Source organism: Macadamia integrifolia, chromosome 12 (assembly GCF_013358625.1).
Source record: "Macadamia integrifolia cultivar HAES 741 chromosome 12, SCU_Mint_v3, whole genome shotgun sequence".
In the NCBI taxonomy this organism is placed as follows: Eukaryota; Viridiplantae; Streptophyta; class Magnoliopsida; order Proteales; family Proteaceae; genus Macadamia; species Macadamia integrifolia.
Genome location: NC_056568.1, coordinates 7,322,754 through 7,338,190, shown reverse-complemented (window position 1 = coordinate 7,338,190; position 15,437 = coordinate 7,322,754). Strand labels below are relative to the sequence as shown.

The 15,437-nt window shown below is 39.9% G+C and overlaps 2 protein-coding genes across 4 annotated transcripts; both read right to left on the bottom strand.

Annotated features, from left to right (window-relative positions):
* Positions 1-7,697, bottom strand: LOC122094675. 2 transcript variants are annotated; one of them, XM_042665256.1, is made up of 2 exons: positions 7,562-7,697; positions 1-3,590 (listed from the first exon to the last, which is right to left on the bottom strand). In XM_042665256.1, the coding sequence occupies exons 1-2, from the start codon at positions 7,686-7,688 to the stop codon at positions 466-468; spliced, it is 3,252 nt and encodes a 1,083-aa protein (XP_042521190.1). In that variant the 5' UTR covers positions 7,689-7,697; the 3' UTR covers positions 1-465. The 2 variants fall into 2 exon arrangements, with proteins under 2 accessions (XP_042521190.1, XP_042521191.1); XM_042665257.1 differs by having other exon boundaries at positions 1-3,587; positions 7,562-7,690.
* A 646-nt stretch (positions 7,698-8,343) lies between these two features.
* Positions 8,344-11,934, bottom strand: LOC122094676. 2 transcript variants are annotated; one of them, XM_042665258.1, is made up of 3 exons: positions 11,439-11,934; positions 10,036-10,896; positions 8,344-8,726 (listed from the first exon to the last, which is right to left on the bottom strand). In XM_042665258.1, the coding sequence occupies exons 1-3, from the start codon at positions 11,596-11,598 to the stop codon at positions 8,344-8,346; spliced, it is 1,404 nt and encodes a 467-aa protein (XP_042521192.1). In that variant the 5' UTR covers positions 11,599-11,934. The 2 variants fall into 2 exon arrangements, with proteins under 2 accessions (XP_042521192.1, XP_042521193.1); XM_042665259.1 differs by having other exon boundaries at positions 10,036-10,882; positions 11,439-11,576.
* Positions 11,935-15,437: the final 3,503 nt, after the last annotated feature.

Here is a 15,437-nt window from a genome sequence, read left to right as displayed (position 1 = left end):
TGACTAGAAATTCATGGCTCCTGCACTGTCTTTAAGCTCTTAAAAAGGATAAAAAAGAACTATGTACAATGATAATTCATGGTTCCTGCGCTGTCTCATACTGCAGCAATAATGAATAGCATGAACATTGGGGAGATCCAAAGAGTGAGGCACAGTGATGCCAGTGACCCAGCTAAGCTCCTCCCCACAAAATTTTCCAGATTATTTTTCTGTATCTTGCATCGAATACAACAAAATACAATGGTGGCATAATACAAAGCTCCTAAGATTTTTTTTCCATGAATGAGATGATGGATATCTTCCTTTCGTTCCATTTGATTTGAGGTTTAACAAAAACTATTGTACAATGTCGCCTAAAACAGAATTAACTTCTTCAGCGCCACCAAGGACCAAAGAAATTGCCCCCTTTCGACCACCTACCGATGACCTTGCTATTTGCTGCTGCTGCTGCTCCTCCTTTCTACTCTACCTGCCTAAGTCTGCCCGTCTCCAAGATTCTTCTCTAATGCTTCCAGCCTGCCCACCATACCGTTCGGCTGAGGCATAATGCATTTGCATGGCTGCAACTGGGTCCGAAACCCCTGTACAATTTCCTCCCACCAAGATGCTTCCCCCTACGACATTCATTCCAACTACTCTCCCTGGCTGTTGAAAGCTCGGCACACTCTCATAACCATTCCGTTTCTGCATCTCTGAAAACACATCATGGCACTTCATATCTACTGGAAATGGCTGCACTTTTGCTCCATCATAGGTCCTGTACCCTTGAATATCGGGCAGCATCCCACTACCACTGACATCTTTACTCGGGAAAACTGACACACAATCATTCCTCTTCACAACTGGAGCCAGTGGATGCTGCTCAACCCTGCATGAGGATGTTGGGAAATCTCCAAATGCTGCAGGATATTTTGCCAATAAAATGGCAGAATCTGGCAATGATGGTAGCCCAGTTGGTATCCGACTCCCATCCCAAAAACCATAACTCATATTGAGGAAATCGTCCGAGCCTGAATACTTGCCAGGGTCGACCTTAGACATAACTGAAGCACCATCAACCCCTTTATCAGGAGTGACTTGTAACTTAAATGACATGCCATTAGTTTCAGGAGACAAACTCTTTTCACCCTCTTGACTGGTGGGATTTGGCTTCTGCAAAGGCAAGGGATGACTAAGAATTTGACCAAACAATTTCACATCACCAGTCCTCCGTGACTGTTCTGTTGTATCTGAGCTACTCAAAGAATGGGGCCTTGGATGATCATTCAGGGACTGTTCTTGAGTTCTTGACAGAAGAGGAAGCTCAGCCACTGTGTGGGGAAGCATTGAACCATTGCATTTCTCATGATACAAGTCCTGCACTAAATACTGATGTGAATGTTGATCTCTGCTAATCTTTGATAAACTATGAACCATGGAGGACTTCCCATAGCTTTTGTTGTCAACATCCCCATTCACCTCTTTCTTGTTCAACACACGGAGAGGATAGCCTCTGAGTATCTGTGACATGTCAACCCGATTCAAGGACTGCCCCAACAGATACTGATGGTAGATATCTGTATTCGCAGATCTCAGTCGCTGCTTGTTTTCATGCTCCTCGACATTTAGAATTGATGATGACGATGACATTGGCTGCCTGGTATGATCCTCGGTATGGACAACAGAAGAATCCAGCAATGCTAAACTTGCAGACACAGGACAGTTCTCCTTCTGTGGCCATGATATAATCTGAGGCTTGTGAACAGATGAAAGAAGCTCCAAAGAGACCTTATGTACGCTGGAAGTCGAACAAGGATTAACGTTTCTATCCTCCACAATGCCAGAAACATTGTTATTTGCAGAATCTGATGGAACGCGACATGAAGTAATTGCATTGTTATTTTTATCTGCACTAGCCTTGGCATGTCTTCTATCATCTAGGCAATTTTCAGAAACTGCAGGTTGTGATCCCTCTGAACACGTTACATGCTCGGCAGCAGCTGATTCGGCATGGAGGTCAACTGTAGAACTCAATTTCAATCCTCCTTGAATACGATTTGTTCCTCCAGCACTTACAGGTTCATCCACAGAAGCAATGGTTATCTGAGTGGATTCTTTTCCACGTTCTTTCTTAACAGTCAAATCAGGACTTCCTTGAACCCCCACAAGCTGCTCAGATCTCGATGGAACCTCTACTTTAACAGCATCATCAACCAATGTAACATTTTGAGCTGCACTAACCTCACCTGCCTCCAGTTTTACTGACTTGATGTCACCATCAAAACTACAATCTGGCACATCCTGATCATCTTCAGCAACAACAGCTCCCAATCCCTTCTCAGAATCCTCATGTTCTGATTGCTCCATTTGTTTTTTCTCAATAGATTCATCCATGTCAGTCTGCAAGTTAGTGATCCCTGCATTCGCAGATGCATCCATGTCCAATTGCAAGTCCACATCCATCCTGGAGGATGATTGAGTACTGCAAATGGCAGACTCCATCTCCACGACACAAGCATCCTCAGTGTCACTCCTTCCTCCATTCGTATCACTAACTGGCATTCCATCATTGCTTGGCCCAGGATGGATCACATCCAGGCCAAGACACTTCCGAGCCTTACTAAAGAAGATTCTGCACTGATCTCTAGACCTTGTCCCGACATAACGGGAAATTTTTGCAAAATCCTTACCATAACTTCTCAGTGCCTGGATGAAAATGGACTTCTCATCATCGGTCCAATCCACTGCATCCAACTCCCCACAACTATCATCTGAACAAGTTTCCTCATCATCAACATTCTGCATAACTTCAGGTGTCAAAGGTTGACTATTTCTGTAGCTTTGCTTCTGGCTCTTCCACTCCTGAAAACCCTCTCCTGGGTCAACAGAACTTGTAACACAAGAGCTCATTGCTTCAGATGATAGAGCACCACATATTCCAGCTAACACGTCAGCAGCTGCCGCTTCTTTCTCATTCGCAATAATATCAAAACTGCTCGACCCTTCCAAACCAGCATCATCACCACGAGATGTTTTGTAGCCATAAAAACCCCCTGAAAACAACTTTTCCCCACAAGTCTGATGAGCTTTCACGCTTTCATCGGCTTGAGCAGCTATCACAGAAGCTGCTCCTAACATATCAAGGGAGGCTGCATTAACCTCTCGATTCCACTTCTTTCCTGATGTCACCATGTAAGTATTTGTAGGGTAAATTTTTACTTGCTTTCTCATTTCCAATCTTTTCTTTATCTTCTCAAAGCTTTCTGATTTCTGGTTTTTGTAGTAGAACACAATGCAATCAGCAATTGTTTTGTGCTCAAGAAAAGACGCGATTTTTCTGAAGTCCTTACCAACTGTGGCAAGCATCTCCATGAAAATTTCCTTCTCCTTAGAAGTCCATGGATTGATCATTGACCTTTCCTTCTCAGCAGCAGAGGGATCCTCAACTAATCCATTTCCTGTAATGAACCTGGAAAGCTTCCTCTCCTTCTCATCCAAGATTAAAGAGGGCATTTTCAGACTATTCCTGTAAAGCTTAATTTGGGAATCTGCCAGCAGCTTGTTGGCAAAATCTAGTATCTCCGTGGTAGGGACCAGTGTCAAATTACCTGCTGTGGCATATCAAAATGAGGAAAGATGAGATTCACAACCAAAGAAAAAGTACCTTGAAGCATTTTCAACAACAAAACAAACAGAACCATTTACAACACAAGTTATACAAATGAAAAAAAAAAAAAAAGCATATTGGACAAAATAATAATTTTGACCAAGGTACATTTAGAACTTAAAAAAAAAAGCCTGAATTACTATAAACAATGACATCCACTAGTAGCTTGAAAGTTCTCAAAACAAAGCCTAAAAACTTTGAAAAGCTTCAGAACCAAGGAAAATGCTGTTGAAACAATTTTTTCGATTATGATTAAGTCACAAAGGGTGGGAAATGAGCTTTACCCTTGAGGAAAGCCAAAATCAGATTTCTACCCTATGAAGTTTGTTACACCAGTTGTGTTAAAAAGGGGAGGGATTTTACACCAGTCAAAGAGCACCCTGCAATACATCGATAGCTTCATGCCTAAATGTTAGTCCAGCATCTCCGAGGAATCAGCTTGGCCTATATGATCTAACATTCTTATTTCATCCACCTCCACTAGCAGCAGATATATTAGATTCAGATACATATTACAGGAGAACGTTCAAGAAGCCCATAACAAGGATTAGCCATACCATCACAATTATTTCAGCATACAGATTACAGAAGGACGACCATAACATATATTCACAGGTCCACATCCAGGTTAAAAACCATATCCGATATCCTGGGTCTATGATAAATTTTGATGTCTTAAAATCCCAAGCCCACTGCAGCCCTATAAGCCTAGATTACCGTATAATCAATCACATGTGAAACATCCAGGCAGTAGTAATGTCTCATAAACCATCTTTGACAATTGAATGACTTTACTCAGTTATGTAATGACCACTAATCCATTTATAAAAGCCACCAGTAATGTTTTCAGACAACATAAAAGCATTGCACACACACATTCAGTTGTTGAACTCGCATCTTGCAATTTTCCCTAGAGAAGCAAGCAGAGAAGAATTGCAAATTTAGAATCATCTCAGATGACATGTTCAATGTGTGAAATCTGATGCAAGAGTGCCCTCTAATCAGAAGCAGCAGTTTCAGGCCTATGACACTGTTATTCTCCCAAGCAACAAAAAAAAAAAAAAAAAAAGTCTGGAATCAAGATTTTGTTGAACATGAAATGGGGTAAGTTTCTCAAAACTTCAAGCCATGCATCTAATTATCCATCATTAGAACAGCCAAAAACCATTACTAACAATCTCAAAGATCTTGGATCAACTGGTACAACCATTGAACTAGTAATAGCATATAGCATCGATACCATAAATCCATCTTTCAAATGCCTGTATCTCAATTATATTGATGACGCTCTTAAGACACAACTAGAATGAGTGAGTAGTCAAGTGCATGATCTTTTCAAAGCACAACTGGGCAGAAGAGATGATCTTAAAAAGCCATATTTCCCACAAGCAAATTCATCCACCACAGGAAAACACACCCATTTCCAGGAATGGTCTGTTGTTACAACTCCACAAAAAACACTTTTGAGATGACGAACTTCAATAGACTTCTTGCAGTTTGAGTCTGCATTCATAGCTACATTGAGGGGAATTTGAAACTGGAATCATGAAAGTCGATTACCATGAAATGAAAGTAAATTACATAATATTCAAAAGTTATCTTGTTTCATTAGGCACCCTTGAGAGTCCAACAACGGAAGATCCATTAAATAGTAACATTGTTGATCAACTAAGGATGACAACTATTAATGCCAACAATTAATATTTTCTCAGTAACAAAATTGCAGGACAGACTATGTAGGGCAGCCAACATGTTTGAGCAGAGACAACCAAAGAACCACCAGTACCAAAAGACCAGGATAGTGTCAGAAACTATGAAGATGAAACAGAAAATCCCATTATGAACTAAAAGTCGCAGCAAATATTTTGAGTTTCTTAGAATGAAATCAACCACTGACACAATTCACTAGCCGAAAGCCACATGTCAGAACTCCGTAAATCGAAAAACTGGCGGGATAATTAATCATCGAGGTATCAAATCCATAACCCTTTTCCCAGTAAAGTTCAACTAAATAAAGTTAAGCACCTGATCCTTCTACACAATCTATAAATAATAACTTTCCAGAGTGACAAAAACGAGTCATTCGTAGGATTCACAAGGACAAAAGACTCCATATACTCGACATATTTTACATTTTCTCCACAGAAAGCACCACTAAATAAATTATCTTTTACTTAATATATGCATTGAGAGCTTACATAATGATTGCATAGAGGTGGTCAATCCCTGACAATGTCAAATAGAAAGAAAGGAGATAAAAAAATACAGTAAAATACAGTAGAAGAAAAGGAGGAAAATCTAGAATATCCAAGAAAATAAAAAAGACTCTTCACAAAGAAGAAACATATCCAAATATCAGAGGTTAGAATATGTTCTCAAAGGCTGCCCATCGTCCACAGGCCCCAAGGGAGAGACCAATATCTCTTATCCCCGTATAACTCCAAAATAATCCTAAATAATTGAGGAAGACTTTTTCTCAGATGATCACATAATTGCAGTAATTGCAAGAAAGGTGCACAGATAAGCTTTCTATGAGAACTTCTAACTCATGGTGTGTTTTTCTCAGTTAGCAAGTTCTTGACATTAGAATACTGAAAAAATGGTAATAGGTGGATGTTTCTACTGTAGAGGTTGTATTTTGTAAAGATTCTTCTCATGAAAGCATTCTTATTTTTCCCCAAAGATGCCCAAATCTGATCATTGTTATCCCAACAAACTCCGGGTTTTTTTTTTTTTTTTTTGGGGGGGGGGGGTAGCAATCTGCTATACAGAAGAGAACAAACATCAAAAACCAATCTCAAAATCTATCAATCATAGCACTGATATAGAAGATGATAGTTGACAACAAAGAGGAAGGAAAGGGCAGAGACGTGGGAATGCAAACAAATTCAATATTTAACAAACTCAACAGAAGAAAATGAAGTTTTCCTTGTGCCAAAAAGCAAAAATTGAAGGTTCCAGCTGCACTGGAATGTTGTGGTCAGGAGATTGCATCCCACATTCACCTTGGAAATTGGCTTGAGGGGAAGAAAAGACACCATCAAAATAACTATAGTAAAACATTTTAGGACTAACTGATGATGATACTCCTCACAAGAACTTTTCATATGGCTGAATCCTTCTTGAAATCCACAAATGATGGCATCCTTCCTCCAACCATAAATTTTACTTCGTTAATTGATACCCTCAGTCTCACCAAATAAGATTGTTTACCATGTGTGCATAACCTAAATCGGGGCCACATTAGTCTTCAAACCCTAGAATAGTCCCATAGCTGGAGAAGAAGAGACAAAAAATGTCTTAACTTTTTAAGCATAGTTGTCACGGGCATCAAGACAGTGTTGGAGGGGGCCAACACATAAGGCAACACCAACAACCTGACCATAGTTGGCTAGGCACCTGGACGCCTAGGCAACACCTTGACAACTACGACTTAAAGTGAAACGCACAAAAAACATGCACAGACTTATACATCAGTTTACAAGATGAAACTTGAAAAAGACAATTTCAGAAGATATAGCAAATTAAAACAAATTACCTCAACCAACATGGCAATAGTTTGCTCAATTCGTAAAGCATGAAACAAGACTATGGAGTATAAACTTCCACTTAAAACTGTAACGACGGACAGTAAAATGACAAATCTCCAATAGAAAAGAAAAAAATACTGAGATTTTAAAAATAATTCATCTCAAGAAATGAATAGCATGAACATGTAAGGTAGGGTATTCGTCACATTAGGCAAATCAAACCCCAAGAACTAATAACTGCAGAGAAGTGACTGCTTCTAAATTGTTTCCTAAGCTTTGAAAGCTAGCTACAGCAATTTCCTCAAATTGAAGATACTTTAATTCAGTTCCATTTTCTCATTAAGCAAGATAAAGTTACAGGATCATAGGATATGAATCATCTTACCAGGTGAAGTAAACCGAGCGCGGATAGATGATCGATTTTTCTGGTGCCCAGCATGCACTGTTCGCGAGGTCAATTCAAACCGCTTCTGAGACTTTGGCCTGCTTTTCCTCATTGAAAGTAAGCGCATGTCTTCCTTCCACAAGTGCTGAAATGCCCTAAACTTCAGGGTAAGAACTCGCTCCTTGAATCTGAGGAAACATTTCCTTGTTGCAAGCTTCTCCTTAACAAGCGCCCTCTTGTGTAGGCACAAGGCACTACCAGCTCCCAAATTATCAACTTGACGTTGCTCAGAGGGCAACTGTTTATTAAATAGTTCAAACGCTTTTCTAGCAGTATCTTTATTGGAAGAATATATTGAAGCATGCAATTTACATTCTGCACCACCACGTGAGCTCAAGCCACTGAAAATCTGAGTAGTGGTACTGATATCAACAAGGTGAATAGTGTCCTCTGACCCAGATACAACCGCTGGCTTTTTCACACCAGAAAGAAACAAACATTGTGTGTCTGCAGTTGTCGATCTGGCTGCCACTAAATCTACAGAAGACTCCTCATGCTTCAACAGATCTGCTGAAAAATCTGGATTTTCAATGGATGGCAGTTCCACGAACTTGATGAAGCAGTTCCTGGACTATAAATATCCTCAACCCCAACTCCGGCACATCTATCCTTGTCAGGCATAGACTTCTCCTCAAAAATATCTCCAGAAGAAGCTACCAGCAGGAGAGCTGGATTTGGTAATATATTAGATGCATCACATACTTCTTCACAATCTTTGGGTATCACTGCAATGATTCTGATCCTCTTAATCTTAAACAAGAACCATCAATTTCTGATTCAGAATTCAACTTTTTAAGTTCACTCTCAAATAAATCAATTTCATATTCAGTCTTCTCCACTGCCTTCAGAATATCACATTTTATAAGCAGCAACTTATTCGTACCAGTAGATCTCACAAAACAAGAGTCACCAGAGCTTGCATCCTCAGCTTGTAGCAAATCAGCAAGTAGGGAGCTTAAATTATTCATGGGATTGGTCTCCAAATTCTCCAGACTAAAGGAGAACTCTTCAAGGGAATTCTGAAATCCTTGAGCTGGTGAATCACTCAAATTACTCATATCATTATCAACATTTGCTACCTTACTGTATGGTTTGTCATCCACACCTGTAGCAATAAGCAAACAAGTAGCACAATGGGTGAATGACTTGGTAGACAATGATGTAAAGCAGATAGTATGTCACTAGCATCAGTAACTAATGTAAGTATTTGGGAAAACTTAACAGTTGAAAAGCAAAAAACAAAAAAAAAAGGAACAGTCACATGTGAAACGCATTCACATGCTTCTAAACTCTTGAGAAATACCAAGAAAACAGGAACAAATTAAAGAGACAGAGACCATGTCACCAACTGCACAGCTGATAATCTCTGGATTTACATGACATCAGTTGTCTCAGAAAACGGAAAGCAAATATATCTATTAAAGATAAAACTTTGATAAACCCTGCATCAGATGTAATGAACAGCCAATACCGATATTCTTCCAACCATTTCCTACAGACCATAGCCTAATTAGTTCATTCAATACCTATCAACCATGAATTTGAGGTCAGCCTAAATAGCACAGGTCGAGATTTGACAACTCCAAAAACATAAAAGGCAAGAGACCTCATGCAGAAACATGAACCTTTCAAGCAGTACAAGAACCTTGCCAGTTGCAAGAAAAAATAGGAAAGGGGTAATATGTACTCCCTTTGATGGAAGGTTGAATAAAAAACTTGTATATGTATAAGACAGAAAGAGTGTGCACACTATGCAGAAAGTTCAGGATAATAATGACTGGATCAAAATCTACAACTGGAATGGTACCCGAATTTTCCATATAAAGCACAAATGATGCACAACACAATTACAGAGATTCATTCAGATTACCTGATGACAAGGAACTTAGAGTTAAAAAAAAGAAGGCTGATTGAATAACCAAATGGGATAGTTTCAATTTTACAGAAAATCAAACCCCCACCCCTAAAAAAAAAAAAAAGGGAAGTACTTTTACCTCAAAATGAGAAAATAACAGAAATTAGACTTTATGACAATGCACAAAAGGTTGACCTGTTACCAGGAAACCTAGCAGCAGATGTCTATCCTTTGTTGATTCAAAGGCACATGGAACATGAAATTGTCCAAAATCTGTTAGGAATTGTTTGATATAAATATTACTAGTAATAGGATCCACAAGAAAATACAATATGGAGAATGGGAAGAGAACTCCAATCGAAAGAAAAAAAAAAACACACCCTGAAAAAACCCTCCTGACCACCCAGAAAGGTCATATGCCTTTCATTAATTTACTCTCATCAGAGGACGTACAAAATTAACATTTGTAACAGATAAGTAACACATTTCACAGAAGACGTCGAAAAACAAAAAACGTATTTCAACCCAATTGAAAATTTAAAGGAACATAAACGCATACCTGGTGATGAACTGCATGCAACAGATGAGGGGGTCGCAGGTGAGGCACATTCTGATAGACCTGTGACTCTAGGGCTTTTATCAGAGAAGCTTGGAACAGGACCATGCATAGTATGATTGTTGTTCGAACATGAAACCAATCCACTCTTGCCAATAGTCTCATCAGGACCATCGACCTTCTGCTTCTCGTACTTTGCCAGCCCCTGGCCCCATCCAAGTCGCTGCTTCTTCCTAGAACACAAATCTTCAAAAGCAGCAGAACTTACAACAGCAGAAGCATCCCCAGAAGGTAACCGGGCAGGAGCCACTTTCCCACGCTGTAACTCGGTCTTTGTCTCATCCGAATCGGTTTTGATGCTCTTACTGCTACTGGAATGGCTGAAACCAGAGCCACGCGATGACAAGCTACCAGAACGCGTCCATTTCAGGGGCCAGGAGATCGAGCCAAGGGAGTGATCTTTGTCATGTCTGTGGCCTGTGCCGAAGCCATCGATACTACCGACCTTATCATGGTGATCTTTGTAGTTGAGTTGATCACATGACGAGTTTTCAATGTCAAAATGAAGGTGAGATGAGTATGTTAGTAGATCATCGACGGACCTCTGTGAACTCATCTCATGCTGCCTGCCGGACGGACTGAAAGATGCATCCGTCTCCCTCTCCCACAGTTGCGCTCCTTTCCATTCCTTCTGACCGCAGAATCCTTTACCTTCCCTGCTGTTCCGCCCGTATTTTACTTCTGCAAAGGAAGCAGAAGGCCGGCAGATATCATCATCCCCCATTCTCTCACTAGAGCGCGAAATCGTACATCCATAACCAGAATCTTCGGAGAATAGCTGGTAACCACCCTGCTTACCATGACCTTCAGCAGAAGATAATTTAAAAAAAAAAAGGGGAAAATCACGAACAAAATCAAAACAAGCACCACACTGCAGAAGAACTTGCAGAAGAAAAAAAAAACTAGTTTTGCCAGAAAAGTGGACATGAAAGTCACAAGAAATAAGTTCTTACATAGGGTGGGGGAACTTAGATCTGTGCAAAAAACCAGCCAAAAAATTTGAAATCTAAAGAGACACAAAACGTATCTAACAATTAAGAAAAAGATGGGGTCGTAAGAAAAGAAAAAGAAGACGAGTAAGAAGAGAACATATTCGCCAAAACGAGTTCCCCCCTCGTCATGCTCGAATTAATTGGTTTGCCAAATTTCGAAGCACATAAAACGATTGGAAAACGATTGGAAGAGACAAAGGATGGATATAACAGGTTCGCAAACCCAAGTTGCTCTTCATGGAAGAAACTCTGGGTTCCTGGAAAAAAAAAAACGTTTCCCTAAAAAATACAGTAAACAGCTTTTTGTTTTTCTTTTCTTTGGAAGGGAGAAGAGAAGGAAAGTAGGAAACTCACCTTGAGGGCGGCGCAAGTCGTTCGGCCCCCATCGAGCGAAGTCGCGGGATCCGTGATGAAAATCTCTCCATCTTCCAACAGACCCTAGGGCATCCGACCTGTCATACTTCTTCTCCTTGAACAGATCCTTCCGATCCCAGTGCGATGGTTCCGGCGGCATGAGAAAACAGCCAATAGCATCGGCAACCAGGATAAAGAAATTAAAGTACAGAACTCCCACCTCCCTCCCTCAACGCGCTCGAATCTACACGAGGGAAACCTCCACGACCAAAGCTGAAGAACTTCTCCGTCTAGGGTTTCCAGTACCAGGTTCAGATCCAAAGATGAAAATCCGACCTGTATCTATGATTCTTCCTTCTAACAGGAAATCCTGCCGCCCCGTCTCTTCCCGATCTTCTCTCCTTCCGCCAATCTCTTTTTCTGTGTGTGTGTGTGGCGAAGGCGCCGAACGTAAGCCGATAAGCGACAACAGCGTGGATTCTAAAGGAAGAGAGAGAGAATAGAGAGAGAGAGAGGATATCTCACGATACCATTAATTGGAATTCAATCCACTTTCACGTCCGCCAAATTGGTTTTTTTTTTTCTTTTTTTAACAGTTGTCTACTTTTTCTTTTTCCTTTCTTTAATTTTCATTTTAACCATCTCTGACCTAGCCGGAGCCCACTCCTCGTCTACTTTAATATTTTCCGATTTATATCTATAATACCCTCTTCTTGTCCAGTAATATACCGTTTTACCCTCACGCGAGAATGGCAGCTGAAGGTTGAAACGTCAAACGTGCGTCCCAACTCCCAAAACACTCTAATTGAATGACCAATTTACCTTTCTAATGAAAGCAGTAGTAGTAGATGCCAACTGGTAAGTTTTAGTCTGGGGACGAAGATAAAAACCGGTTGATTAAGTAATCGGTCACAAAGAAAAACCAATCGATAACAAATCAATTAGTTTCATCTTTAATTGATTTTGGGTAATCAATCCTTAATTGGTGGGTTTAATTATTTTTTATCATTCTTATTTCATAATCAATCTCAATCAGGTTTTAAAAACAGTATTCAGATCCTTTTCACCTAACGTGCATATGACGGCTAGTAGCACCCTGCATGTATACCAAGTTTGGACACACACCATGGTCATTGGGCGCACTTGGGAGGATATGTGTTCTTAAAATCCTAGAATCGGGATCTAGATAAGGCATAATCGGAGAAAATATATGAAACAATCCCTAAACTCTAAATTCCCATATATAATTAGTCTAATCTAAATCAGTGGAAATCAAGATTGACCTTAATACTATCAGATTGTTATAATCCAATTTGGTCTTAATTGATTGAATCTGTGTTCTTAATCGATCATTAATTGATTGGATCTTGATCTTTAAACAATTAGGTTGGTACTTGGTTTTTTTTTTTTTTTTTTTTTGGGTGGTGGGGGGGATGAATTATATACCTAATTTTGACACTGAAGGTTTTAGTTATCAGTATCAAAATTGATATTAATATTAATACCAATCGGATCAGCCATATCGTACGTTTTTTACCAAGATTCTAATATCTTTTATCTTACATTCTTTACACTCGTTGATATCACATTTTTGTTCCCACAATATTCTAATATCATTTTTTAACCTTCTTTTTACCCTCGTTGATATCTGGCTTGTCTCGATATCAGTCATCAATACAACGAGTTACACTAATTAATTTATGGAGAAATTTTTCCTACAGGGATCATGGCTCAATGGCTCCTGTGCGTATATCAGCCAATGGGAGTGCTGGAGAAGCCTTTCATGGGATGGGGCAGCCATTTTTCCCATATGTCTGGCGCATGAGCCACGCCCCCAAAATCGTTTCCTTAATTTATGCCATGATAATGCTTAATTGAACGAGGGCATTTTCGGAATTATAGCTTCAGTAATGGGGAACATTTTCTACTGTTTCTTATATTTGACGTTTTGACGATTTTGTCAGGTGGACTATTCGAATAGTGACGTTCTGCAGCTTCCGGTTTACACATCCTTCGCCCTTCGGTGATGCAATAAATGAGAATCTATAGTTGTAATTTGTAAATAAATTAAGGGCAATTTACTGAAGTCGTTCCATCTTCTCTCCTTCTGGAGTTGTTCAACCAACGGGCAAGGATTACGTCACCGTTCACAGGTGTAAATCGCACGTACGGCCATTGACCAACTAGCTGTGCTGTGGCCCGTGGATGTTGGAATGGGGTCGGGGAGTCTGGGTCTGGGGCTGATGACGTAAATTAATAAAGGAAACAAGAATGACTTGACACGTGCCTTAGATTTTGCGGCCTTTGCCCTTCGTCTTCACGAATAATGGATCGGATCAACGCGTGCGACGAAATTAGGGCTGACGTGGCACGAATCTAACGGGTATATCTCGGCAACAAGCGATTCTTTTCGTTAATTTTCGTCAAGGTTTGCATTTGGCTTTCGGGAAAGTGAAATTCCCGTTCTGTCACTGGAAAAGTGGCGGGCAATTTGCCCGCCTTGTCGAGCGCACAAACGTTCTAAACACTCTTTTAACTTTTTTTTCTTTTCTTTTATCCCCCCTCTCCCTCTTGAGCGGGAATTTTTTTATATTTCATCTGACTGGTCTACGTTGTATATATCACATGGTCAGTTAGATGAGGCTTTGTTTTCGGCAGAAGGGAGATGATTTTTTTTTTCCCCACTAACATAGATGACACTGGCACGTTCTGAAATTATGTTTGGAGTATGCTTCTAGGGAAAATGGTTTATGTGGCTGACTATACTATAACTTTTTCACTCAGGCACATAGGGATTAAATGACCTGCCCACCTTTCGTGAAATCGAAAATGACATCTCTATCAACGCTTTATTGTGCACTTTCTCATTAGCCATCATGCACCTACAAGAGCCACACTCCTCTACAAAAAACACTTATACTTTTAATTATATACCGATCTAAATTTACATATTTGCAAATGTTTCAATTTCATGCACCCCGGTTTTGGTATTTTATCAAGTCTTTCATCAATGCCAACTTTGTTTTCGAATTATAGATAAAAATCCAAATGCAAGAGTTTACTGAAGGTAGAAAGAGAAAAAGAGATTTTACATGCCCTTTTAATCGGACAAAGATAACCCAATTACCAATCCTTATGAAATTCATCTAGTTTACACCACTCCCACCACCATCATTGTGACAACCATTTGCACCCCCACTTCATGCAACAATCCATCCTCTTTCACTCTCTCCCCTCTTCCACCTCCTGGAACCTTACCCTTCCCTACCCCACCCCACCCCACCCCACCCACCCCCTCCCACCCCACCATACCATGTTCCCTTGCTCTCCCCCCTTCCCCCTCCCCCAAGGAAATTCATCATTTTGATAACATACAAAAGAGCAAAGCAGATTGTTGCAAAATAGTAGAAATTAAACCCAACAAAACTTATGACCGAAAACAACAGTAAAATCCCTAAGTTGGGAAGCCACTTGAAAGTTGAGAGTTGCTAGGCAAATTCCAAATGTTCACATTTACAAACATCAATTTCATGAATCGCTTTACATTGGAATCCTTCTTTTTAATTTACAAAAGTAAATAGTAATTTATAAATTCTTCATATGTAAGACGAAAATGGAAAACCTTAATGGTATAGATTCCAAAAGACAAGGCAACCGTCGTCCCCCTAAAAAAAGGACAAATAAGGTCAACATATTATCCATATCATATAGAATTATCAAAGTCAAAGCATAGGAAGAACAAAAATAAAGGAGTTTGCATATCATCTTCGAAATCCCCATCCCGTCAATGAAGTAAAACTTGGTCCTCTCTTGATCGCATGTGAAGGAAAACTCAATCCTCGATAGAGTAAATTGCATTGCAAGTCTTTGATATAGTAGCTCTTACGGGCCATTGTTTTTCCAAATTAACACAAAAGGTCCTCACGTTTGGTGGGACATTAATGAAATATACATGGTGCACCTTCACAATAGATAAAAGAAAAGCACACCAATCTAGCT